At 37.0% G+C, this 24,968-nt stretch overlaps 3 protein-coding genes across 3 annotated transcripts; all 3 read right to left on the reverse strand.

The window, feature by feature from the left end:
• Positions 1-822: 822 nt before the first annotated feature.
• On the reverse strand, positions 823-10,064 carry LOC128723811 (zinc finger protein 585A-like). Its single transcript, XM_053817576.1, has 7 exons — positions 9,933-10,064; positions 8,939-9,032; positions 7,426-7,643; positions 6,231-6,393; positions 6,090-6,157; positions 3,004-3,351; positions 823-1,683 (listed from the first exon to the last, which is right to left on the reverse strand). The coding sequence occupies exons 1-7, from the start codon at positions 10,062-10,064 to the stop codon at positions 823-825; spliced, it is 1,884 nt and encodes a 627-aa protein (XP_053673551.1).
• Positions 10,065-10,656: 592 nt separating this feature from the next.
• LOC128723813 (gastrula zinc finger protein XlCGF17.1-like) lies at positions 10,657-15,743 on the reverse strand. The gene is made up of 4 exons (XM_053817578.1): positions 15,630-15,743; positions 14,201-14,483; positions 11,505-11,795; positions 10,657-10,718 (listed from the first exon to the last, which is right to left on the reverse strand). Exons 1-4 carry the CDS (start codon positions 15,741-15,743, stop codon positions 10,657-10,659), a joined length of 750 nt encoding a protein of 249 aa, XP_053673553.1.
• Positions 15,744-16,935: 1,192 nt separating this feature from the next.
• LOC128723814 (zinc finger protein 721-like) lies at positions 16,936-23,056 on the reverse strand. The gene is made up of 3 exons (XM_053817579.1): positions 22,881-23,056; positions 17,584-17,969; positions 16,936-16,949 (listed from the first exon to the last, which is right to left on the reverse strand). The coding sequence occupies exons 1-3, from the start codon at positions 23,054-23,056 to the stop codon at positions 16,936-16,938; spliced, it is 576 nt and encodes a 191-aa protein (XP_053673554.1).
• Positions 23,057-24,968: the final 1,912 nt, after the last annotated feature.

Here is a 24,968-nt window from a genome sequence, read left to right on the forward strand (position 1 = left end):
TAATTAGGTTTTTTTCAAACATATTCCCTACATCTAAGGCATTTCAACAGAAAATAAAATGAAATGGTTCAAATTTGAACACCACAAACATTTATAAAAATATAGCGGATAGACAAATATATAGTCGAGGAGTTCTGCAAGATTATTTGTGAGTATTTGTAGAGAACGCGTCTCGTTTTGAATTGTGTTTTTAGGACCAACGGAAAAAGATCGTAAACCAAAAGGACGAACATGTATGATCAGGAATTTCCGACACAGCAATAAAGATAAAGGTAGAACAAATACGGAAAGAGATCCAACGTCAACCAGGACGAACATGTAGGATCAGGAATTTCCGACGTAGCAATAAAGATAAGGTAGAACAACTATACCAATGCGGAAAGAGGTCCTAAGTCAACAAGGACGAACATGTAGGATCAGGAATTTCCGACGGCTCTCGATAACGGTATCTCGAGCCACGACGTAGCAATGATAACGTTCGTTAATATATAAGCATAATTTTCTGTCAAAATAAGGCACTCACGTATCAACTTCAAAAAGGAATAGACGTTTCAGTCATTTGGAGAGAACTTGTTCGCAAAGGGAAGCTACGAATTCGGAAGAATCATTCCCTTGCCTTCCACTTAATCTTCGCGAGAGATTTAAGAATCGGCGCTCCTTCGCACGACCGATTCGTACGGCGGGATAAAACCCGGTTTTGTTACCCCGTAGCGTAACAGTATTACTTTTACATTTGAAATAAATGAACTGCTTGATAAAGTTACAATTGCAACGATTCAAGATACATCTTCAATAATACCAAAAAAAAATTACTAGCTCAATTTAATCTTTTATTTTACTACTACACTCATCAGATATTCTGGATTGCTTTCGCGTCGTTGTAGGTCGTTCCATGCCCTCAAATTTCTTCATACATACTGGTAGATGCCGATTGAATAAGTGCTTTTTGGTAAATTTACGAGGACAATTTTTACAACAAAACGGATAGTCCCCAGTGTGTGAATATTCGTGATGTTTTTTATCTGCGAGATAGGTAAACTTTTTGCCACAGAATGCACAAGCAAAAGGCTTCGTTGGTGAATGGATGCGCATGTGATTTTTAAGATTGATCGAACAAACGAACGATTTATCGCACAAGGAACACTGATGGGTTCGTTTACCGGAGTGTCGTAGCATATGTATGTTATAGTTATGCTTCTTAGCAAATCGACGTCCGCACACCTCACAGCAAAAAGGTTTTTCATCACTGTGTACAGACATGTGAGACTTTAAATTACCTTTACTCGAAAGCACCTTCTCACAAACTAAACAGACATTTTGGTGCGCATTCGTATTTGCAACTGCTTCCGTGCAGGAATGCGAAACAACTTGAGATTCTGAGCTTGTTGTAGCTGTGTCACTGATAACTGGGTTTACTATTTCGACCTCCATCTTGATGGTTTCCGTTGCAACAGGCATTGTTGAATTAGGCGAAATTTCATGGTCAGAGGCAATTCCTAAGTGCACTAAAAGCTTTTCATTCTCTGTATCCTCGGTGGATTCTTTCGAGTCTTCTATTAAAAATTCCTCACCCAGGTCCTGCTGTTCAACAGACGAATATTGCTGACCTTCAGTCTTATCTTCAACGCGATTGATGGTAGTAGTACGCACTACGCAAGGTACACTATCAGGTTTCGTTTTCGTCTGGTGTACGATTAAATTTTCATCAAGAATTTTATCGTTATCGTACAAAGGCTTGCTTTTAACCACAAGCTTCATGTTTGTGGATGAGACACATTTCAGGGTTTGTTCTTTTTGGCATCTTTGACCAGCACTAACGGTATAGCTGTGAAGCAATATTTTTCGTAGCTTTCGTTCAGACGAAATGCATTTCATTCGAATGTTGTACGCTTGCACCAACGCTGTGAGACAATCGTCGCATACCAATTCCGGCAAGCCATCTGCCGGATTTATTTCGATCCCGCAACACTCCGTGATAAGAAATGCTGGCGTTGGGCATAATGGTATAGTTTCGACTATTTTAAATAAGCTAGTAAAATGTGCCACCTCTTCCATACACACACGGCAAATTTCGAATGAATCCATTTATGCACTCAGTCGAAGCATGTATCTTGTTTGTTTTCCCACAATAACTCGATGAAAGTTTAGCAGCCTTGCCTGTTTGATAAATATAATAAAGCTTAATGTTTAAGTTTACTTCCAATTTAAATTGTTCAAACCTTTCGCAGCGGGATTAAGTTTACAAAATCAACAAAAATATATAAACATAAGCAAACAAAGTCTGCACAAGAAGAAGGTTAGCTCATTGTGTCACTCACGACCACCTTGGTCCAATATGCTGGACAATACGATTAATCAACATTCATACAGGGATGCGTTACTCTTTATTCAATCGAAATTAAAAGTAGGAAATTTTGATCGTTTTTCAATATTTACAAATGAAATACTTTCTATCCAATGCAGAAACTAATGAAATACTTTCCAAAGTATTGTATTAAACCATTTTCAAAACATAAGAATTTGGCACAGTTAAAATATTTATGTTCGGCTATTCAGCATTTGATTTACTTACTATGCAATTTGCTTTTCCTAATACTTTTTATTCCAGGCTTCTTATAGTTAAATAGATCGTAGATCGTTTACATTTACTTGTATTTTTTCATAAATATGCAGGAAACAACACCCAGAAAAAATAGTTGGCAGTTAGATTTTATGAACTTTTTCGCTACTTCCTTCGATACTTGAACTTCGGTCTACCTCATTTTCATCAAATTTGTCTTGTGCTGGTACCCCCAGACATTGTTCCATATGTTTAAGATATAGTTTTCTTCGAACAAATTTGTGCGAACAGTTACGACAAACAAACGGATAATTGCCAGTATGAGAGTATTCGTGCCTTTTTTTATCAGTAGGACATCCAAATTTCTTATCACAAAAACTGCAACTGTAAGGTTTGATGGATAAGTGATTACGCATGTGAGCTTGCAAATTATTAGCAGCTACGAATTTTTTCTCACACATGGTACAAGGATAGGGTCGAGTACCATAATGACGATTGAGATGGTTTGTGTAAGAAGTCTTATTATAAAAACGACGCCCGCACACCTCACAACAATATGGTTTATAATCACCATGTATATTTGCGATGTGTGAGGATACGTAGGTCTTAAACTTAAACTCCTTATTGCAAATAGGACAGGGATATTTTGAGGGAATAGGAATGCTCTCTGCAACAGTTTCGCTTTTATTTTCTGGCGCATCCTTCGCTTTGGAATTGCTCTTGTTTGGCTTTGTTAGTTCATTATGATGTAAAGTTGCGATGTGTTCCGGTACGTATTGCTTACTCTTGAACTGTTTACCACAAATATAGCAGGGATATGTTATTTTGCTTTTGTTTCGCTTCCTTGGTGATAGTGATACGCATTTGATCTGTTTTGTTACGGACTTCTTAGGTGTTCCTACTTTTTTAGTAGACGTGCTGGACGGTATAGATTTCACAATCGGAGAATTTTCAACCGAAGCGTTTTTGAATTTGGCACCAATCGTTATAATCTTCGGATAAGAAGAACGTGCATCATTTGAGAGTTGGGAATATGCGAGCGAAACAATATTTGAAGGCTCGCAATTCAACTTTGTTTGGCTATTATTTAGTGAAATAGGTTTTTCTGAGGCAATATTGGAAATTATTTGATCTGCGTTTTGCGGAACAGACTTTGCATTCGTCGTTATTTGAGACATGTTTTTCTGCATTGTCGGTTCATTTTTTGCTATTCGTCGCTCTACGTTCATTGACACATTTTTTTCAACTGTAGAATTGGAAACTGCAACCACTTGAGGCACCGTTTGGGGTACACTTGCTTTACTCGAAGAAAATTCTGTATTCGTCATTGTGTGAGTCTTATTTTTCTGCACTGTTGATTCATAATTTGCACTTCGTTGCTCTACGTTTGAAGATATAATTTTTCCATCTGTGAAATTGGAATCCACAACCATTTGAGATTTTTTTTGAGGCACAATTTTACCAACCGTGGAATTAACAAACGTTTGACCAATAATCGATGATACAAGTTTTTCAATCTCGGGATTTCCAATTATTTGACTTCTATTTTTCAGCTGTGGATTCATACTATCATTCGATCGATTTTTGTATTGTGCTGAAAAGAAATCTTTTGATTTCACTTTACTACTACTTTTCGGTATTTTTTCAGTTTCAGAATCCGATATAACTATAACCGCCGCCTGTAAGTCCAATGATTCAAAATTTTCCACACTCTCACTATCACTCGATGATTCATGACCAATTGAGTCGTAGATTAGTTCCATTGGATCATTTATTGAAAGCTTTTCGGTCACATATTCTTCTTTAGTGATGAATGCTTCAGCATCGAAATCAATGTCTGGTGTTTGGATATCCGGTGTTTGGCATGGAGTATGAAGTACATCATCTTCATACTTATGACACTGCATCAATCTTTGTTCTTCGAACCTTTCATCATCTGCTGCTGCTACATATTCTATCTTGGCAGACATAGTAGTAAGAGCGCTATATGTTGTTAGCTTCTTGCTCCGGAATTTTTGATCAGATGAAATGCATTTCGATCGTATGTTATAAGCCTGTACAAGCGCTTCCAAACAATCGTCGCACACCCATTTTGGTAAGCCATCATTTGAATCAACTTCGATTCCGCTACACACATTTATCAGCGAAGCTGGCGTAGAATCAAGTGGCGTCATGTGGCATTCTTCAAACAATTTCCAATATTGTTTGTGCTCTTCCATGCAAACACGACATATTCTGAACGATTCCATTCTACGATCCGTCGACGCATCCATTACGATTCACTATGATGTTTGAAAAAACGCATGGAATGACCAAACGCCTAGTCTGTATGGACAACTTTACACGTAATATTGTTTAAATCGACATTCAGTTGATATTACGATTGTTCTTAAGAGTTTACAAATCTTCAACCGTATGGGCATATGACAAAAACAATAAACAATACATGGCGTTCACTCGAGAAGGTTAGCCCATGGATGTATTTTCATGTTCAGATCATTTTGTGCTTTCAAAACTGCTGAACAATACAATGCAGTCATAAACATATGCAGAACATATGGATTATAGATTTCGGTCTGGCAAATAACAAGAAAAGAGAAGTATTCCTTTAAGCCACGGATTAATAAGGAGGGCCCAACAAGCTAGACTCTTGTATCGTACTGTGAGCAAATCCTAACAAAGAAGAAGAGTCATAAACATAATAATTTCAACAAATTGATATGAATAAAATATTTGAAATAGAGAAAAAGATAACATAAGTTGAGAAAAGGAAATATATCAGTTCATGTTTTAATATTAATTTTCAAAACAAATTGCTGATCGTTGAACATGTTCGTTCTGCATTAAAACTATATTTTACACCGGAAAATCAGGTATAAAACTTTTTGCAAACAAAAATGCATTGCTGCAATAGTAATCAAAACAGGATTCTTATCATTTAACACCTTGCGTGCCAAGCGTTTTTTTAGGAAAGTGCACAAAATGCCACGATTCAAGCGATTCTTGCTCGTACGTCAGAGCCTCGGTTGCACTGGCTCTAATTCTTAACGTTCTACGTTTGTGATGAATTTTTGGTTTTCTTTGCATTCATTCTTATTTTTATTCGGTCACAAATGCGATAAGTGAGAATAATAGCTGTTCTAAATATTCAAAAATTGCATTTTAAAATGATGCGTTTTTGCCGTAACCCAAAAATGGGTAACATGGCATTCTAGCACATTTTCCGTTAGTCACGTTTTGACTGACATGGCACGCAAAGTGTTAAGAGAGAATGGCCGATTCAATTTTTTAGTAAATGTAGATCGTTTAATTTTATTTGCATTTCACCATTGGTATGGAGGAAAAATAGTCTGCAGTTAGATTTTATGATCTTCTTCGCTACTTCTTTAGACACGTGAACTTCGGTCTACCTCATTTTCATCAAATTTGCCTTGTTCTGGCACCCCCAGACATTGTTCCATATGTTTAAGATATAGATTTCTTCGAACAAATTTGTGCGAACAGTTACGACAAACAAACGGATAATTACCAGTATGAGAGTATTCGTGCCTTTTTTTATTAGTAAGACATCCAAATTTCTTATCACAAAAACTGCAACTGTAAGGTTTGATGGATAAGTGGTTACGCATGTGAGCTTGCAAATTATGAGCGGTCACGAATTTTTTCTCACACATGGTACAAGGATAGGGTCGAGTACCATAATGACGATTGAGATGTTCTGTGTAAGTAGACTTATTATAAATACGATGCCCGCACACCTCACAACAATATGGTTTATAATCACCATGTATATTTGCGATGTGTGAGGATACGTAGTTTTTAAACTTAAACTCCTTATTGCAAATAGGACAGGGATATTTTGAAGGAATAGGAATGCTCTCTGCATCAGTTTCGCTTTTATTTTCTGGCGCATCCTTCGCTTTGGAATTGCTCTTGTTTGGCTTTGTTAGTTCATTATGATGTAAAGTTGCGATGTGTTCCGGTACGTATTGCTTACTCTTGAACTGTTTACCACAAATATAGCAGGGATATGTTATTTTGCTTTTGTTTCGCTTCCTTGGTGATAGTGATACGCATTTGATCTGTTTTGTTACGGACTTCTTAGGTGTTCCTACTTTTTTAGTAGACGTGCTGGACGGTATAGATTTCACAATCGGAGAATTTTCAACCGAAGCGTTTTTGAATTTGGCACCAATCGTTATAATCTTCGGATAAGAAGAACGTGCATCATTTGGGAGTTGGGAATATGCGAGCGAAACAATATTTGAAGGCTCGCAATTCAACTTTGTTTGGCTATTATTTAGTGAAATAGGTTTTTCTGAAGCAACATTGGAAATTATTTGATCTGCGTTTTGCGGAACAGACTTTGTATTCGTCGTTATTTGAGACATGTTTTTCTGCATTGTCGGTTCATTTTTTGCTATTCGTCGCTCTACGTTCGTTGACACATTTTTTTCAACTGTAGAATTGGAAACTGCAACCACTTTAGGCACCGTTTGGGGTACACTTGCTTTACTCGAAGAAAATTCCGTATTCGTCATTGTGTGAGTCTTATTTTTCTGCACTGTTGATTCATAATTTGCACTTCGTTGCTCTACGTTTGAAGATATAATTTTTCCATCTGTGAAATTGGAATCCACAACCGTTTGAGATTTTTTTTGAGGCACAATTTTACCAACCGTGGAATTAACAAACGTTTGACTATTATTCTGTTGCTTATTTTTTGACCATTGACCAATAATCGATGATACAAGTTTTTCAATCTCGGGATTTCCAATTATTTGACTTCTATTTTTCAGCTGTGAATTCATACTATCATTCGATCGATTTTTGTATTGTGCTGAAAAGAAATCTTTTGATTTCACTTTACTACTACTTTTCGGTATTTTTTCAGTTTCAGAATCCGATATAACTATAACCGCCGCCTGTAAGTCCAATGATTCAAAATTTTCCACACTCTCACTATCACTCGATGATTCATGACCAACTGAGTCGTAGATTAGTTCCATTGGATCATTTATTGAAAGCTTTTCGGTCACATATTCTTCTTTAGTGATGAATGCTTCAGCATCGAAATCAATGTCTGGTGTTTGGATATCCGGTGTTTGGCATGGAGTACGAAGTACATCATCTTCATACTTATGACACTGCATCAATCTTTGTTCTTCGAACCTTTCATCATCTGCTGCTGCTACATATTCTATCTTGGCAGACATAGTAGTAAGAGCGCTATATGTTGTTAGCTTCTTGCTCCGGAATTTTTGATCAGATGAAATGCATTTCGATCGTATGTTATAAGCCTGTACAAGCGCTTCCAAACAATCGTCGCACACCCATTTTGGTAAGCCATCATTTGAATCAACTTCAATTCCGCTACACACATTTATCAGCGAAGCTGGCGTAGAATCAAGTGGCGTCATGTGGCATTCTTCAAACAATTTCCAATATTGTTTGTGCTCTTCCATGCAAACACGACATATTCTGAACGATTCCATTCTACGATCCGTCGACGCATCCATTACGATTCACTATGATGTTTGAAAAAACGCATGGAATGACCAAACGCCTAGTCTGTATGGACAACTTTACACGTAATATTGTTTAAATCGACATTCAGTTGATATTACGATTGTTCTTAAGAGTTTACAAGTCTTCAACCGTATGGGCATATGACAAAAACAATAAACAATACATGGCGTTCACTCGAGAAGGTTAGCCCATGGATGCATTTTCATGTTCAGATCATTTTGTGCTTTCAAAACTGCTCAACAGTGAGATTGAATGATATATAAAAAAAATTTGAATGAAAAATTGTAGTTTATGGTTTACTAATATTTTTAACATTAGTTGCAGGCCGTTAGTCAACATCATCTCGTATGATAAGTATACTTTACATCGGAAAAACAATTATTATTATTATTTATTTGAGGACGGCCAGAACGTATTAGGATTTGAATAATTGTTTCTGAAATGAAAGGCATTTCCTCCAAACAGTCGCTGTGAGCCTTATGTCGGGATGACTCGGTTATCGTAAAAATAATTCAAGATACTAAAATGATTCAGCTGATTTAGATTTTTTATTGTTAAGCTGTACATTATGATTATTTAACATTTTTTTAAATTGTCTGTTATCTGTCTATTCGCCTAAATCATTAGCCTCCTCCATGTTGGAACTACGTCCATCGTCTTCTTTCGTTGTTAGACATCCTTCCATGTGGCGAAGGTATAATTTTTTCCTCGCGAATTTGCGTGGACAGTTATAGCAAACAAACGGGTAATTTCCAGTATGAGAGTATTCGTGCCTTTTTTTATCAGTAAGAAATCCAAATTTTCTAGCACAAAAACTACAACTGTAAGGCTTGATGCGTAAATGCTTACGCATGTGACTTTGCAAATTATGGGCGCTCGCAAATTTTTTCTCGCACATAGTACAAGGAAAGGGTCGTTTACCATAATGACGATTCAGATGAGTCTGGTGAGCGTGTTTGTTAGCAAAACGATGCCCACACACCTCACAACAAAATGGTTTCACATTGTGGTGCATATTAGAAATATGAGCATTCACGTTGCCCTTATTCGTGAAAAGCTTGGCGCAGAGTGGACAAGGAAATTTTGTACCAATAGGTTTAATCTCTGCAACAACTTCTTTTTTATTTTGCGAGGTTTTATTTGCTTTAGGTTTGCTCGTTTTTGGCAACGGTATACTTTTATGACACGGTGCGATTGATACAGATGCTGCGTTAACTGCTGGATTAGTGGATGTTCTGGAAGGTATACATTCCACAACTGCAGAATTTCCAGCCGAAGCAATTTTGTATTGTGATCCAATGGTCATAATCTTCGAACAAGACGCACGTGTAATGTTTGGGAGCTGCGAAACAATTGTTATAGGCTTACAATTCACCACTAGTTGGCTGTTTTTCTTCGGAAGAATTTTCATTGACGAATTATTGTGAATTATTCGATCTACCTTCTGTGAAAGAGATTCCGTAAACGCCGTTGTTTGAAAATTGTTTTTCTGCATTGTTAGTCCATTATTTGCAATTGTTTGTTCTACCTGGGCTTTTTTTTCGATTACAATTTTACCAATCGTGGAATTGACTAGCGTTGGATTATTATTCTGTTGCTTATTCTTTGAACGTCGGTCTGTAATCTGTGACACAAGCTTTTCAATCTCAGTATTCCCAATTATGTGATTTCTACTACTTAATCCTTTTTTCGTACCACATATCGATTGATTTGTATATTGTGCTGGAAAGGAATCTTTTGATTTCACACTGCTACTGCTTTGCGGTATTTTTTTTGTTTCAGAGTCCGATACAACTATGACCGGAGTCTTTAAATCCAGTGATTCTGAGTTCTCTATACTCACGCTTTCGCTGGACGATTCATGGTCAATATCGAAGTCGATTGGATCTAATGGAACATCTATTAAAAATTCTTCGCTCAAATATTCTTCATTAGTGATGCGTGCTTCATCGTCGTATTCAATTTTGATATCCATTGTTTGACACTGTGTATGAGGCACTTCCTCGCAATCTTCATTCCATGCGTGGTAATGTATTAATCTTTGCATTTCGATTTCATCATCTTCCGGTACTATTTCTTGTTTTAGCTGGAGCGACACATGAGCATCCAGTTTATTGCTTCGTAGTATTCGATCAGATGAAATACATTTCGATCGTATGTTGTAAGCCTGCTCAAGCGCTTCCAAACAATCGTCGCACACCAATTCTGGTAAGCCATCATTGGGATTGACATCAATTCCACAACAAACGATGATCAGGGAAGCTGGCGTAGAGTCCAGTAGCGTCATGTGGCATTCTTCAAACAATTTCCAATAATGTTTGTGCCCTTCCATGCAAACACGACATATTCTGAGCGATTCCATTCTACGATCCGTCGACGCATCCATTACGATTCACTACGATGTTCGAAAAATATGCATGGAATGACCAAACGCCTAGCCTGCATGAACAACTTTACACGTACTATTGTTTAAATCGAGATTCAGTTGAAATTATGATTGTTTAGAAGAGTTTGCAAGTCTCCAACCGTATGAACATATGACAAAAACAATAAACATTACATGGAGTTCACTCGAGAAGGTTAGCCCATGGATGCATTTTCATATTCAGATCATTTTGTGCTTTCAAAACTGCCGAACAGTGGGATTTAGTTATAAACACATGCAGGACATATGGCTTATAGTGGCCAGTCCAGTAAATAACTTGGATTGAGAAGTATTCCTTTAAGTCACGTATTAATACAAAAGGACCTAGCAAGCTGGATTCTTGAATCGTACTGGGGTCAAACCCTAATAAAGAAGAAGTCATAAACAAAATAAACAATAATTTGAAATGCATTAAACATTTTAAATGAAGAAATAGATAACATAAGTTGAGAAAAGAAAAAACAAATATATTTGTTAATGTTTTCATAATAGTTTTTAAAACAAATTGTTGATTGTCGAACAAGTTCGTTCAGTATTACAACTATATTTTACATCGGAAGAATAGTTTAAGGTATTAAAATGATTCTTCTGAATGATAAATGATACTTGGCTTAAATTTTTTATTCGTAAACTGTACATTATGATTATTTAACATACTTAAAGGTTTACGGCTATCTGCCTATTCGCCGATACTATTGGCCTCATCCATGTTTAAATTACAATCATCTTCTTGCGTTGTTAGACATCCTTCCATGTGTCGAAGGTATAATTTTCTTCGAACGAATTTTCGTGGACAGTTATAGCAAGCAAATGGATAATCTCCGGTATGCGAATATTCGTGTCGTTTTTTATCAGTAAGAAATCCAAATTTCCTTTCACAAAAACTGCAACTGTACGGCTTGATAGATAAATGTTTTTGCATATGGCATCTCAAATTAGGCTCGCTTGCGAATTTTTTTTCGCACATGGTGCAAGCAAACGGTCGTTTACCTGCGTGGCGATCTAGATGTAGCTTGAGAGCATGTTTGGTATGGAAACGAAAACCACACACCTCGCAACAAAATGGTTTTATCTTGTAGTGCATATTCGAAATGTGGATCTTAACCCCAGCCCTGCTCATGAATAAATTGTTGCAAAAAAGACAACGAAATTTACTTCCTGAAGGCTCGCACCCGTCGACAGGTTTACGTACAGATTTTTTCCTTGTTCCCTTTTTATCATTACCGTTGTTAACAGGCTTCGGTTCCGTGCGTAGGACTTGCTTCGGTTGCGTGCGTAGGACTGTAGATTGCACAATTGTAGCATTCATGACCGACGGTCCTTTCAATTGTGATCCAACAACGATAATCTTAGGAGCCACAAACGGAACGTTTTTTATTTGTGGATCAATACTCCCAGCACTAGCATTTACACTGCTTCGGCTTTTGTTTTGTTGAGCAACAGTCGGAAACGTTTCATTGGTATTTCCTTGCTTTGCGGCTTGTGGAGCAGATTTGGTTTTCATTACAGCGAGACAGTCATTTTTCGATACAATGTCGTTTTTCGAAAGAGATGCAGTACGTGTTTTTTGTTCAGGTGTTGTTGCAATTCTAACAGCCGAAGAATGCGCATAAGATTGACTAACATTTTGAGGTATAACTCTAGCAATTGCAGGATTGCTAAACTCTTGACTGCGGTTTTGTTGCGCACCCGGTATAGCATTGATCGCTGGATTTGAATCAAATGATTTTAAATTTTCCACACTCTCAATTTCATACATCAATTCATCGTAGGTTGCCTCTTCGATTGATATTGGGCCTTCAATTAAATATTCTTCGTTCAAATATTCCTCCTGAAAAATATCTGTAGCAATAGCAGCATTCCCATCTTGTTCTTCGGTTTGCTTCGCATTCTTTATCGTTTTACGCTTCTGTGGCATTGGTAAACATGTCTCGTGATTGCTTAGCTCCGCCAAAAGCTCTCTATACTGTAAATCCAAATCGCTTTCTTTCGATTTTAGAAGTTTTACGTTAGACTTGCTTTTCACGTGGCTTTTGTATTGCTTAGCAGAGGAATATTTTGAGATATCACGGTCGCTTAATTTTGATATGCTTGAAGCCTCTTGTTTTGTATCAATTGTGTTCGTCACCTTCGACTTGAGGGACTGTATATTTTCAATCTTTTCGCTATCATTCGACGATTCATGAACTATTACTTCCTCCATAAGCTTTGTTTGGTCATCTTCTAAAAATTCATCGCTCAAATATTCTACACTGTAGTTCGCATAGCCGCCATTTTCGCTTTCGATAAAGATTTTTTCTCTCCGCATACAGTGTACATTCTCGGACCCTTCTTTCCCACGTTCATGCTCTTTATCTGTTATTGTTGTATCAAATGAATTTTCATGGGTGACAGATTTTGGTTTCATTCTAGACAACGGTTTTAATGAAGATTGTTTTGATCTGGCTTGCTTCTCTCGCAAATTGTTCCGTAGTTTCCGATCAGATATAATGCATGTCATTCGAATGTTGTACGCTTGCACCAACGCTGTCAGACAATCATCGCATACCAATGCCGGCAAACCATCGCTAGGATAGACCGGAATTCCACTACATGTAGTGAACAACGAGGCTGGTGTTGTGTCCAGTGGTGTCATGTAGCATTCCTCAAACAATTTCCAAGACTCCTTATTTTCCGCCATACAAACACGGCATGTAGCGGCAGGCGATGCCATTATGCGTTTAGCCAATATGTCACTATTTTGTTTGATTTTCACAACACATCGAGCAACCTTGCTTAAACGAGAAATTTTATAAAGATTTCTTGTCAATTTTAAAATAAAGATTTCTTGTCAAACTGTGAACTCTTAAAAGCATTGTAAACAACTATTGGGACTGATTGGGACGATTAGTGCGATTTGAAAACAACAGTACTGGAAGGTTAGCTCACCGGTACAATCCCTCCGCTCAATGTTGTACGAAATGCATGTCCTAAATACAATGACCACAAATTGTCATTTCAAACAACTTTTTGCAGGGAAAAGATTTCCACCAATTGAATGTTATAGAAGATGCATGGAACGTACTCCAGCATCCAAAGTTTAAAATAAATAAGGGAACGTTATCATAATTTCCCACCGAGTGTGGTGAACTGTTTACATATTAGATCAGGCGTTCAGTAATTACAAATTCCTTAAAAATCCTACTATAAAACGTGATTCATTTAAAATTCGCTGCCAAGCATTAGAGACGAGCAACTTACGTGGAACAACGCTTTTGGAAAAGCTTTTATATTTTATCATAGCAGGATGAATCTATATTCTAAGAAAATTTATTCCTTTTAATTATTAAACAAAATATGTATGAATTATCATCAGAAAATATAAACGTATGCTTAACAGCTTTTTATAGTATAGCATTTAAGGTTTAACCATCTTGTTCAAGGATACAACCCGCTTTCATGAGAACAATTTTACTTCAATAAATACCATTAAGTGATATGCAATACCTTTTCTAGGAGCAAACATTAATGAGCATCTAAACAACAATTATTTGTGTCATGGCACATCTTTTGTTTAACTTATTTTATTGTTATACTATTCATCAATGCATAAGAGTTGATTTCGTTTTATAAATAAAAATTTCCACTATTTAAACTGATTTCCGTCAAGTTAGAATTATGCTCATTATTCTTTAGTTTTGTTAAACAATTTTCCATGTGGCGTAGATGTATTTTTTTCCTGCTGAATTTTCGTGGACAGTAAGAGCAAGCAAACGGATAGTTTCCAGTGTGCGAGTATTCATGCTGTTTTTTGTTGCTTTGAAATCCAAATTTTTTATCACAAAAGCTGCAGCTATACGGTTTGATGCATAAATGAAAATTACGCACATGTCTATTCAAGTTATGAGAGCTCCTGAACTTTTTCTCACAAGCGTTACAAGAAAATGGCAGATTTCCTTCATGACGATCTAGATGTGTTTTGTAAGAATGCTTGTTAGCAAAGAGATGTCCACACACTTCGCAACAATAGGGTTTTAAATTGTAATGCATGTTCAAGATGTGACATTTCACATTACCTTTGCTAGCAAATAGCTTTGCGCAAAGAGGGCAGCTAAATTTTGTTACAATAAGGTCAGCAGCTTCGTTCTGTGCTGCACTCGCCGCTGTTGGTTCGTTATTGTTTGATGATTCTTCTTCTAAAACCAATGTTTGGTTTCTATCATCCGGTTCAATATACATTGTTGCTGAGCTCCCGGCTGACTTAATAGCTCGGATTCTCTTTTGTTGCACAGTCTTCACAAACAAGCCATCGGCATCTGTTTGGGTTTCATGTTCCGGAACAGCTTCCACATTCGCTTCCACTTGACAGTCGAGTTTCAGTGGACTAGGATTTGCAATAGGGTGGTTTCGAATAGGTGATTCTGAATTCGGTGCCAATAGGCCATTATTTAGAGGTAGAACTATTTCAGCTACAGAATTTTCCAAACCTTCAAAGTCGCTGTGCTGCGCATTATTTACTGACTGTTTGTTAGACACTATCGTGACATGTCCATAGCTTCTGACTTGTGATAAAATCCTTCCAATGGTTGCTTTTTTTGTTTCCTTAAACTTATTTTGAACTTCTGCACTGAAATTTCCAAACGGCTGGTTTATATTTTGTGCCGCAGAGAAATGACTCAATTCTGAGCTTCCAATTCCTGTCGAGCTGTTGCTTTCCGTTGTTTCTTCTGATTCTGAATGCAATTCAACAGAGGTCCCGATGTTAAGTAGCTTCGAATTTTTAACATTGTCGTCAATGCTCAACCATTCATGTACGATCGCGTCCTGTACAGCTTCCTTTGGATCATCTATTAAAAATTCTTCACTCAAGTATTCCTCTATGGCGTTAAATTCGTTTTTAATGTAAACTTTTTCACTGCCCATCGTTTCTATTTGCGCAGGGAATTCATTTTCAAACTCTTCATAGCAGCTTTGATACTCTATCACACTTTGATCTTCGAATTCATTGTCATCCCCTTCGATTCGTTGCCCTATCCTTAATATTAGTTCGGATGAAGCTTCATACTTATCTAGTAAATTGCTTCGTAGTTTCCGATCAGAAAAAATGCATTTCATTCGAATGTTGTACGCTTGAACCAATGCTTCCAGACAATCGTTGCACACCCATTCCGGTAAGCCATCGTTGGCATTAACCGTAATTCCACTACACACGGTGATCAACGAGGCTGGCGTGTTGTCCAGTGGCGTCATGTAGCATTCTTCAAACAATTTCCAAGACTCCTTATTTTCTGCCATACAAACACGGCATGTCCTGGACGAATCCATCATTCATACAGCCAAAGCATTTGGTTTATCCGTTTTCCACAATACCGCCTCAAGGGAATGAAATACTTTTCGGCACAGTGGGCATGCCAGGATGGATAATTAAATATCAAGTACTGTTTTGCTTCAAGAAGGATTACAAAAATCTCTCGTAGTTGAAAGCATGTTTGACAAAACCTTATCAACAATTCTACACCAAGTCACACAACCTGGTTAGCTCATTGCGGTACAGTCAAAACTGACGGATAGTGGGATTTTTGCTCCATTTAAGATAATTTAATATTTAATAAGATCTTTGCACTCCTACATAAATTGATTCTCGATTCAATTTCTTCTCGTTCATCATTGTTTTGATACAAAATTATAACTGAATAAAGAACTTTTAAAAAGAAAAACAGCGAGAAGAGAGATAAAGATGGATATTATACTGTTTATACGCGTAGTTTATTATTTTTTTTTAATTTTTATAGAGACTCTGAATCTTTTACTTTCGCCTCTTAAACCTCGTGGGTTATCATAAAAGACTGGTATTGTATCGTACCTAAGTATCAATCAAGCATGGTATGTGACCGTTCGCCATGCGCCAATTAGTCGACGTAACAAATTTTCAGGATGTCGGAGCACGTGGCGCTGCCAGATTCTATTCAGAGCTATTGAATCGATAGACAAGCGCAAAGTTAAATAGCTCTAGAACTTTTCTTAGCTTGTTTTAAAAGCTAACACCAACTGTAATATTAATATAAATAACTTAGGCGGAGGAGTTACACTCGAAATAATGAAGTAGTGCTGTAGGACCCAGTTTACAGTTAAACTTTTGAAACATACCGTAATCAAATCTTGACAAAGAAGAAGAGGATGTTTATAGCCAATAGATTGTACTGTAGCCTGAAGAAAATTTTCCACATAAACTGGAATTATACAAACCCAGTTGCAGCACTCACATCCATAAGCACTACTCATAAAACTGAGACAAGGATTTTGTTCAAACTTGACAAACCTTCATAGCTGAGAAGATGCCCAAAACGATTTTTAAACTCGTATGTGTTTAAGGACATTTGATGTTTATACATCCATTAAACAAGGGTATAATATCCATTTATACAAGGGTTAGGAGGACGGACTAGATATTCAATGCTAAAAAAGTTTAACAGGCCAAGGAGATATGGGAGGTTGTGGAAAATTAAGAGAAAGAACGTAAGAGAAATACGGCTGGCAAGAGAAAATCACGAGGTTCAACTACAACGTAATTGGAAGCTAAACCGACCTTTTTTGTAGGGTTAACCTCTCTTTTGTGACTTTCACTTATAAAAGATATTTAAACGCTTCTCTAATTACAAATCTTAGTCTTGGAATTTTGTACCCCACAAGCTAATTAAATAAGCGAAAAAAGGCAGTGAAATCAATGCGGTTTAATTTAACACTGCGGGACTAAAAAAAAGAATTTTACCGTTAGAATCTTCCGACTCTGATGCCTGATGTAGACTGACAAGCAATTCAAGGATAATACTTTATTGTTAAAACATACGTCAAACCAACAAAACGGTATCTTGATAATATGGTTTATCCATCTATTCTTATTCGCAATTTGTCGATTTTTTTGAACAGCTTTCATCGTCATCTGGCGTTGCTACACATCCTTCCATGTGGCGAAGATATACTTTTTTCCGATCAAATTTTCGTAGACAGTTCAAGCAAAAAAACGGATAATCTCCAGTGTGTGAATATTCGTGTCGTTTTCTATCAGTTGGAAAGCCAAATTTTTTATCACAATAGCGGCAACCGTATTGCTTCATAGCTAAGTGCTTCGTATTCCTGTGGACTTTCATGTTCTCGATGCATACGAACGTTTTCTCGCACATGGTACAAGGAAAGGGTCGGTGACCGTAATGACGATTCATATGATTATTGTAGGCAGTTTTGTTGTAAAAACGACGTCCACAAACCTCACAACAAAACGGTTTCTTATTTTGATGTAAATATGAAATGTGACCTTTCATACTGCCATTAGTTTTAAAAACTTTATTGCAAATCGGACAGCGAAATTTTGTGTCCACAGGTTTGCTCTCCACAACAGCTTCACTTTCGATTGCATTCGACGATGTGGTTATTGCCTCTGATTCGTTAAATATGGCCAAAGGAGGCAGCAGTGCTTGACTGTTTTGATTCGTAGATCCAGATATTATAATTGCAGAGTTATTAATCGAAGGTTTCTTGTATCGCGATCCAATCATAACAAGTTGTGGACAAAGCTTAAGTTCATCATTTTGTTTCTGAACATCAAATTCTGTACTCCCGGAGTTTTCAACAGGCTGGCTATTAGTTTGAAAATTCATATTCAGGTATGAAACACCGCTTATACCTTGATTCGGGTTTTGCTGTTCATGTTCGATATGTGATATAACTTTAGAGTTATTTTCATATGCAACGCAATCATTAGGTATTAATTGTTTTCCAGTTCTTGTAACAGATTTTCCATCTGTTGAGTTGACTCCCTCATGGACTATTTCTTGGAGTATTACATCAACATTAGCCACACTTTCTAACTCTTTCCATCGGTTTTGCTGCACTTTCTTTTCAATCGGTTCGTTATGTGGCACTACTGATACAATTCCATGGCTTTCAATTTGCTTTAATAGCATCCCAATTTTAGTGTTCGCAATCATTTGAAATCTATTTTGCGAGTCATCGTCTGTACTATTAGTCTCCTGAGTTGTATGAGGCGGCGTCAATGAACAATTCGAGTATTCTTTGGTGTTGCTCTCCGGTTGTTCTTCAGATTCAGAATCTGATAAGACAATGACTGCCGCCTTTAAATCGACTGGAAGTGTTTCATTTACACTTTCGCTATCACTTAACAATTCACATCCAGGCTCAGAATTCTGTTCCATCGGATACTCTGTGGAAATGTCTTCGCTCAAGTATTCCTCATTGTTGATGCTTATTAATTCAGCATACGCAATTTCCATATGTGGTGTTTGAGATTCCATCCGAGGAATATGATCTCCGAGTTTCTCTGACCGATTCTCCCGTAGTTTCCGATCAGATGAAATACATTTTATTCGAATGTTGTACGCTTGAACCAATGCTTCCAGACAATCGTCGCACACCCATTCCGGTAAGCCATCGTTGGCATTAACCGTAATTCCACTACACACGGTGATCAACGAGGCTGGCGTGTTGTCCAGTGGCGTCATGTAGCATTCTTCAAACAATTTCCAAGACTCCTTATTTTCTGCCATACAAACACGGCATGTTCTGGACGAATCCATCATTCATACAGCTAACGCATTTGGTTTGTCCGTTTTCCACAACACCGCCTCAAGGGAATGAAATACTTTTCGGCACAGTGGGCATGCCAGGATGGATAATTAAATATCAAGTACTGTTTTGCTTCAAGAAGGATTAGAATCTCTCGTAGTTGAAAGCATGTTTGACAAAACCTTATCAACAATTCTACACCAAGTCACACAACCTGGTTAGCTCATTGCGGTACAGTCAAAACTGACGGATAGTGGGATTTTTGCTCCATTTAAGATAATTTAATATTTAATAAGACCTTTGCTCTCCTACATAAATTGAACAATTTCTTCTCGATAAAACAATGATACAAAATTATAACTGAATAAAGAACTTTGAAATAGAAAAACAGCGAGAAGATGGATAAAGGGTTATAATATTATACTGTTTATCCGCGTAGTTTATTACTTTTTCATTAATTTTTATAGAGACTCTGAATCTTTTACTTTCGCCTCTTAAACCTCGTGGTTTATCATAAAAAACTGGTATTGTATCGTACCTAAGTATCAATCAAGCATGGTATGTGACCGTTCGCCATGCGCCAATTAGTCGACGTTACAAATTTTCAGGATGTCGGAGCACGTGGCGCTACTAGATTCTATCCAGAGCTGTTGAATCGATAGACAAGCGCAAAGTTGAATAGGTCTAGAACTTTTCTTATCTTGTTTTAAAAGCTAACATCAACTGTAATATTAATATAAATAACTTAGGCGGAGGAGCTACACTCATATGAGAATTAACGAAGTAGTGCTGTAGGACCCAGTTTACAGTTAAACTTTTGAAACATACCGTAATCAAATCTTGACAAAGAAGAAGAGGATGTTTATAGCCAATAGGTTGTACTGTAGTCTAAATTAGAGGAAAATTTACCACATAAACTGGAATTATACAAACATAGTTGCAGCACTCACATCCACAAGCACTACTCATAAAACTGAGACAAGGACTTTGTTCTCTTTCTGCTCTTGCTTCTTTGTTCTTGAGCTGAGAAGATGCTTAGAAGGATTTTTAGACTCATATGTGTTAAAGGACATTTGATGTGTATAGATCGCTACGAATTTAAAAAAATGAATAGGCGTACGAAGCAATGTCCCATCGGGTGTAATGCAGACAATCGGACAACCGCCCAGAAGGGTTTGGACGACTAGGTGACCGATGCTAAAAAGGTTTAACAGGCCAAGGAGGTGTAAGAGGTTAAGGAAACTTAAGAGAACGAACGTCAGAGTAATACGGCTGGCAAGAGGAAATCTGCATCCCTAGTTGAAAGAATAAAAGCAAATATGTACCAAATATCGGACATATTCGTTATCAATAGAATTTCTGAATTTTCTTCTTTACTCAAAATTCCGATGGGAATGTTGTGTGAGGAGCAAAAACAGAGCTATTCAAATGGGAAGATAAAATCTTTCGATATCAATATTGACTGAGAAACACATTTTGAGAAAAAAATTGTTTTTTCATGGTATTTCATAATACCTACATTATATATAATTTATATGGATTAAATGGAAAGGAAGCAAAACTTTGTCACCTTTTTCAAACAGTACAAATGAGTTCATGCGCTTAAAAGTAAACTAAATCCAACGTGAATATTATATAATAATACGGGTAAACCACTTACCTTTGTGTCATCTAGCCTATGAACAGCAACCAATAGAACTCCCATTGCCGGGGATTATATTCTGTTGAATAACAACTACAAACGATTCTTCTTCGCCTTATTTTATGCGAATGAAACATAGCACGAGTTTCACTACATCGCAATCATATACATAACCCTTTTTTCTGACTTTCAATTATAATACGGTTATTTGTATCTCACTTCTATCTTTATATTTTGAACGGACTCGCTACCCCGGCATGCTAATGAACGACACGATAACAGGAAGTTAAACCAAACACCGGTAGGCAACAGTTAATTTTATATCATTGTGTCTCTTTTCGTCTCTTCCATTTCGAACGACAGGGATTATGGCCTACCCCAAAGCAGAAACACACGAGGTTCACTACAATGTAATTGGAAGCTTAACCCTCATTTTTGTGATTTTCACTTATAAAAGATATCTAAACGCTTCTCTAATTATAAATCTTAGTCTTGGAGCTTTGTACCACTCACAAGCCAATTGAATAAGCGAAAAGACGCAGTGAAATCAATGCGGTTTAATTTAACACTGCGGGACTAAAGAAAGAATTTTACCGTTAGAACCTTCCGACTCTGATGCTTGATGTGGACTGACAAGCAATTCTAGGATTATACTTTATTGTTAGAACATACGTCAAACCAACAAAACGGTATCTTGATAATATGGTTTATCCATCTATTCTCATTCGCAATTTGTCGATTTTTTTGAACAGCTTTCATCGTCATCTGGCGTTGCTACACATCCTTCCATGTGGCGAAGATATACTTTTTTCCGATCAAATTTTCGTAGACAGTTCAAGCAAAAAAACGGATAATCTCCAGTGTGTGAATATTCGTGTCGTTTTCTATCAGTTGGAAAGCCAAATTTTTTATCACAATAGCGGCAACCGTATTGCTTCATAGCTAAGTGCTTCGTATTCCTGTGGACTTTCATGCTCTCGATGCATGCGAACGTTTTCTCGCACATGGTACAAGGAAAGGGTCGGTGACCGTAATGACGATTCATATGATTATTGTAGGCATTTTTGTTGTGAAAACGATGTCCACAAACCTCACAACAAAACGGTTTCTTATTTTGATGTAAATATGAAATGTGACTTTTCATATTGCCGTTAGTTGTAAAAACTTTATTGCAAATCGGACAGGGAAATTTTGTGTCCACAGGTTTGCTCTCCGCAACAGCTTCACTTTCGATTGCATTCGACGATGTGGTTATTGCCTCTGATTCGTTAAATATGGCCAATGGAGGCAGCAGTGCTTGACTGCTTTGATTCGTAGATCCAGATATTATAATTGCAGAGTTATTAATCGAAGGTTTCTTGTATCGCGATCCAATCATAACAAGTTTTGGACAAAGCTTAAGTTCAACATTTTGTTTCTGAACATCAAATTCTGTATTCCCGGAGTTTTCAACAGGCTGGCAATTAGTTTGAAAATTCATATTCAGGTATGAAATACCGCTTATACCTTGATTCGGGTTTTGCTGTTCATGTTCGATATGTGATATAACTTTAGAGTTATTTTCAGATGCAACGCAATCGTTAGGTATTAATTGTTTTCCAGTTCTTGTAACAGATTTTCTATTTGTTGAGTTGACTCCCTCATGGACTATTTCTTGGGGTATAACATCAACATTAGCCTCACTTTCTAACTCTTTCCATCGGTTTTGCTCCACTTTCTTTTCAATCGGTTCGTTATGTGGCACTATTGATACAATTTCATGACTTTCAATTTGCTTTAATAGCATCCCAATTTTAGTGTTCGCAATCATTTGAAAACTATTTTGCGAGTCATCGTCTGTACTATTAGTCTCCTGAGTTGTATGAGGCGGCGTCAATGAACAATTCGAGTATTCTTTGGTGTTGCTCTCCGGTTGTTCTTCAGATTCAGAATCTGATAAGACAATGACCGCCGCCTTTAAATCGACTGGAAGTGTTTCATTTACACTTTCGCTATCACTTAACAATTCACTTCCAGGCTCAGAATTCCGTTCCATCGGATACTCTGTGGAAATGTCTTCGCTCAAGTATTCCTCATTGTTGATGCTTATTAATTCAGCATACGCAATTTCCATGTGTGGTGTTTGAGATTCCATCCGTGGAATATGATCTCCGAGTTTCTCTAACCGATTCTCCCGTAGTTTCCGATCAGATGAAATACATTTTATTCGAATGTTGTACGCTTGAACCAATGCTTCCAGACAATCGTCGCACACCCATTCCGGTAAGCCATCGTTGGCATTAACCGTAATTCCACTACACACGGTGATCAACGAGGCTGGCGTGTTGTCCAGTGGGGTCATGTAGCATTCTTCAAACAATTTCCAAGACTCCTTATTTTCTACCATACAAACACGGCATGTCCTGGACGATTCCATTTTAATGCAGACGTTGCATTATCCTATTTTTTTCCAGAAAACCACATCTACGGATGTGTTGGCATGCATGTATGGATAGTTCATTAATAGTTTGCTTCGAAATGTTATCCATAAATGTTAAATGCTACGAACCTTTCGCGAACACCAGGCGGAGTCGTATTCTGGTACTAACAAAACATAAACATTGCACATAATTGGAGCTCTAAGGTTAGCTCATTGCGGCAAACGTGACTGATATAATTAATTGCTATAACAGACTGTCCGTACATTAGTGTCATGCAATTGTATGAATTTTTTTCAATTCCTGAAAATGTGTCATGTTTGATTTCCTTCAACTGGTTTTTCTTGTAAAAATTGTCGGTCCCAATTTTAGCTTTCAGTTATTTGAAAAGGCTAAGTTTTAGGCAAATCTATTTAGAAATCTAGTTGTGTTTTTTATGTATATTTTTGCTGGGACATCAATTCTCCAATTTTTACTCTATTTTTTTCAATTCATTCATTTATTGTATTATTCATCTTCTTTATTTTTTAAAACTAACTACACAGTGTAGTAATATGAATTCTGTTCTTTATTTCATGTACGAATTCTCGCATTGAATCATTTTTACACTAATTTCTTTCGCTATAAATAACTGACTGAAGTAGTTGAGTTTGAAAATCGTTCAATTTGTACATTCTAAATGCTAAGCGATCATTTGGAGATTTTTGTTACATTTAATCAACTTATTCGTTCTTGCTGCTAATCTCTTATACGTTCGAGATATGGTTATCACCCTCTACTGTTGTTACACATCCTTCCATGTGGCGAAGATATAATTTTTTCTTTATAAATTTTCGTGGACAGTTCGTGCAAGAAAACGGATAATCACCGGTGTGCGAATATTCGTGCTGTATCTTGCTGGAAATGTCGCTATATTGTTTATCACAAAAACCGCAACTGTATGGCTTGATAGATAAATGCATACGTATATGAGTTTTCAAATTACCCGAGCTACCGAACGTTTTCTTGCACATGGTACAAGGAAAAGGTCGATTACCATAATGGCGATCTAGATGTGTTTTGTAAGCAGCCTTACTAAAAAAACGATGTCCACACACCTCACAACAATGTGGTTTTTCGTGGTGATGTATACATGCGACATGTGCGTTCACATTGCCCATGCTGGTGAATAATTTTTTACAAACAGGGCAAGGAAATTTGGATCTTCTTGGTTTCTTATCTGTAACAGTTTTACTTTTGTTCTTCATTTCCTTCTTCGTTTTTGGTTGAATGTTGTTAGTAAGGGACTTTTTAAGCGACAACGGTTTGTTTGTAGCTGTTGGTATTATATTTTGAGGAGTATCCTCAACAACACCATGCATTGTTTTTACTTGAGTTTTTGTTTGACTCTTATTTTGTTTTTTTAAGTTTTCAACGCCATTTCCATGTTGCGGTATGGTATAATAGTTTGGACACGAAAAGCTGTTGCTTTTAGGAATATGTTCTGAATCGAGAGAAACTACTATTACAGTCGCATTCAAATCAAGTTGGTTTGAATTTGTAACGCTTTCGTCATCACTCAAAGAATCAAAATCGACCGCGCTCTGGTTAGACTTTAAAGGATCTTCTATAAAAATGTCTTCATCCAATGTTTGATTCGTTAGGTCGCATGCGTCATCGGCGTACTCTATTTCGTTGACCGTTGTTTCGCTTTGTGTACGGAAGTCATTTTCAGCATCGTCGTCCATGCTTTGATACTCTTCCAATCTTTGTTCTTTGAATTCATCTTCATCTATAATAACTACCTGTTCCGTGATGCATAATGATTCGAATGAAGTTGCATGCTTTTCAAGCAGA

This window comes from Anopheles nili, chromosome 3 (assembly GCF_943737925.1).
Source record: "Anopheles nili chromosome 3, idAnoNiliSN_F5_01, whole genome shotgun sequence".
NCBI classification, from domain to species: domain Eukaryota; kingdom Metazoa; phylum Arthropoda; class Insecta; order Diptera; family Culicidae; genus Anopheles; species Anopheles nili.

Bases quoted from the DNA above. Each gene is read 5' to 3' on its own strand.
- LOC128723811 (XM_053817576.1), bottom strand. From the start codon at position 10,064: ATGGATATCAAAATTGAATACGACGATGAAGCACGCATCACTAATGAA. The intron at 6,158-6,230 runs GTGAGAAAAAAT...CAAACCTTACAG, and splicing joins ACCCTATCCTTGTACCATGT to TTGCAGTTTTTGTGATAAGA. The intron at 1,684-3,003 runs GTAGCTGCTAAT...ATCGTACACCAG, and splicing joins CCATGTGTGAGAAAAAATTC to ACGAAAACGAAACCTGATAG.
- LOC128723813 (XM_053817578.1), bottom strand. From the start codon at position 15,743: ATGACGCCACTGGACAACACGCCAGCCTCGTTGATCACCGTGTGTAGT. The intron at 11,796-14,200 runs GTTTAACAAAAC...TGCAATCTACAG, and splicing joins TCTACGCCACATGGAAAATT to TCCTACGCACGCAACCGAAG. The intron at 10,719-11,504 runs GTAAACGACCGT...ACTGTTCGGCAG, and splicing joins ACATCTAGATCGCCACGCAG to TTTTGAAAGCACAAAATGAT.
- LOC128723814 (XM_053817579.1), bottom strand. From the start codon at position 23,056: ATGACCCCACTGGACAACACGCCAGCCTCGTTGATCACCGTGTGTAGT. The intron at 17,970-22,880 runs GTTAGAGAAACT...GAATCAAAACAG, and splicing joins CGGAAACTACGGGAGAATCG to TCAAGCACTGCTGCCTCCTT.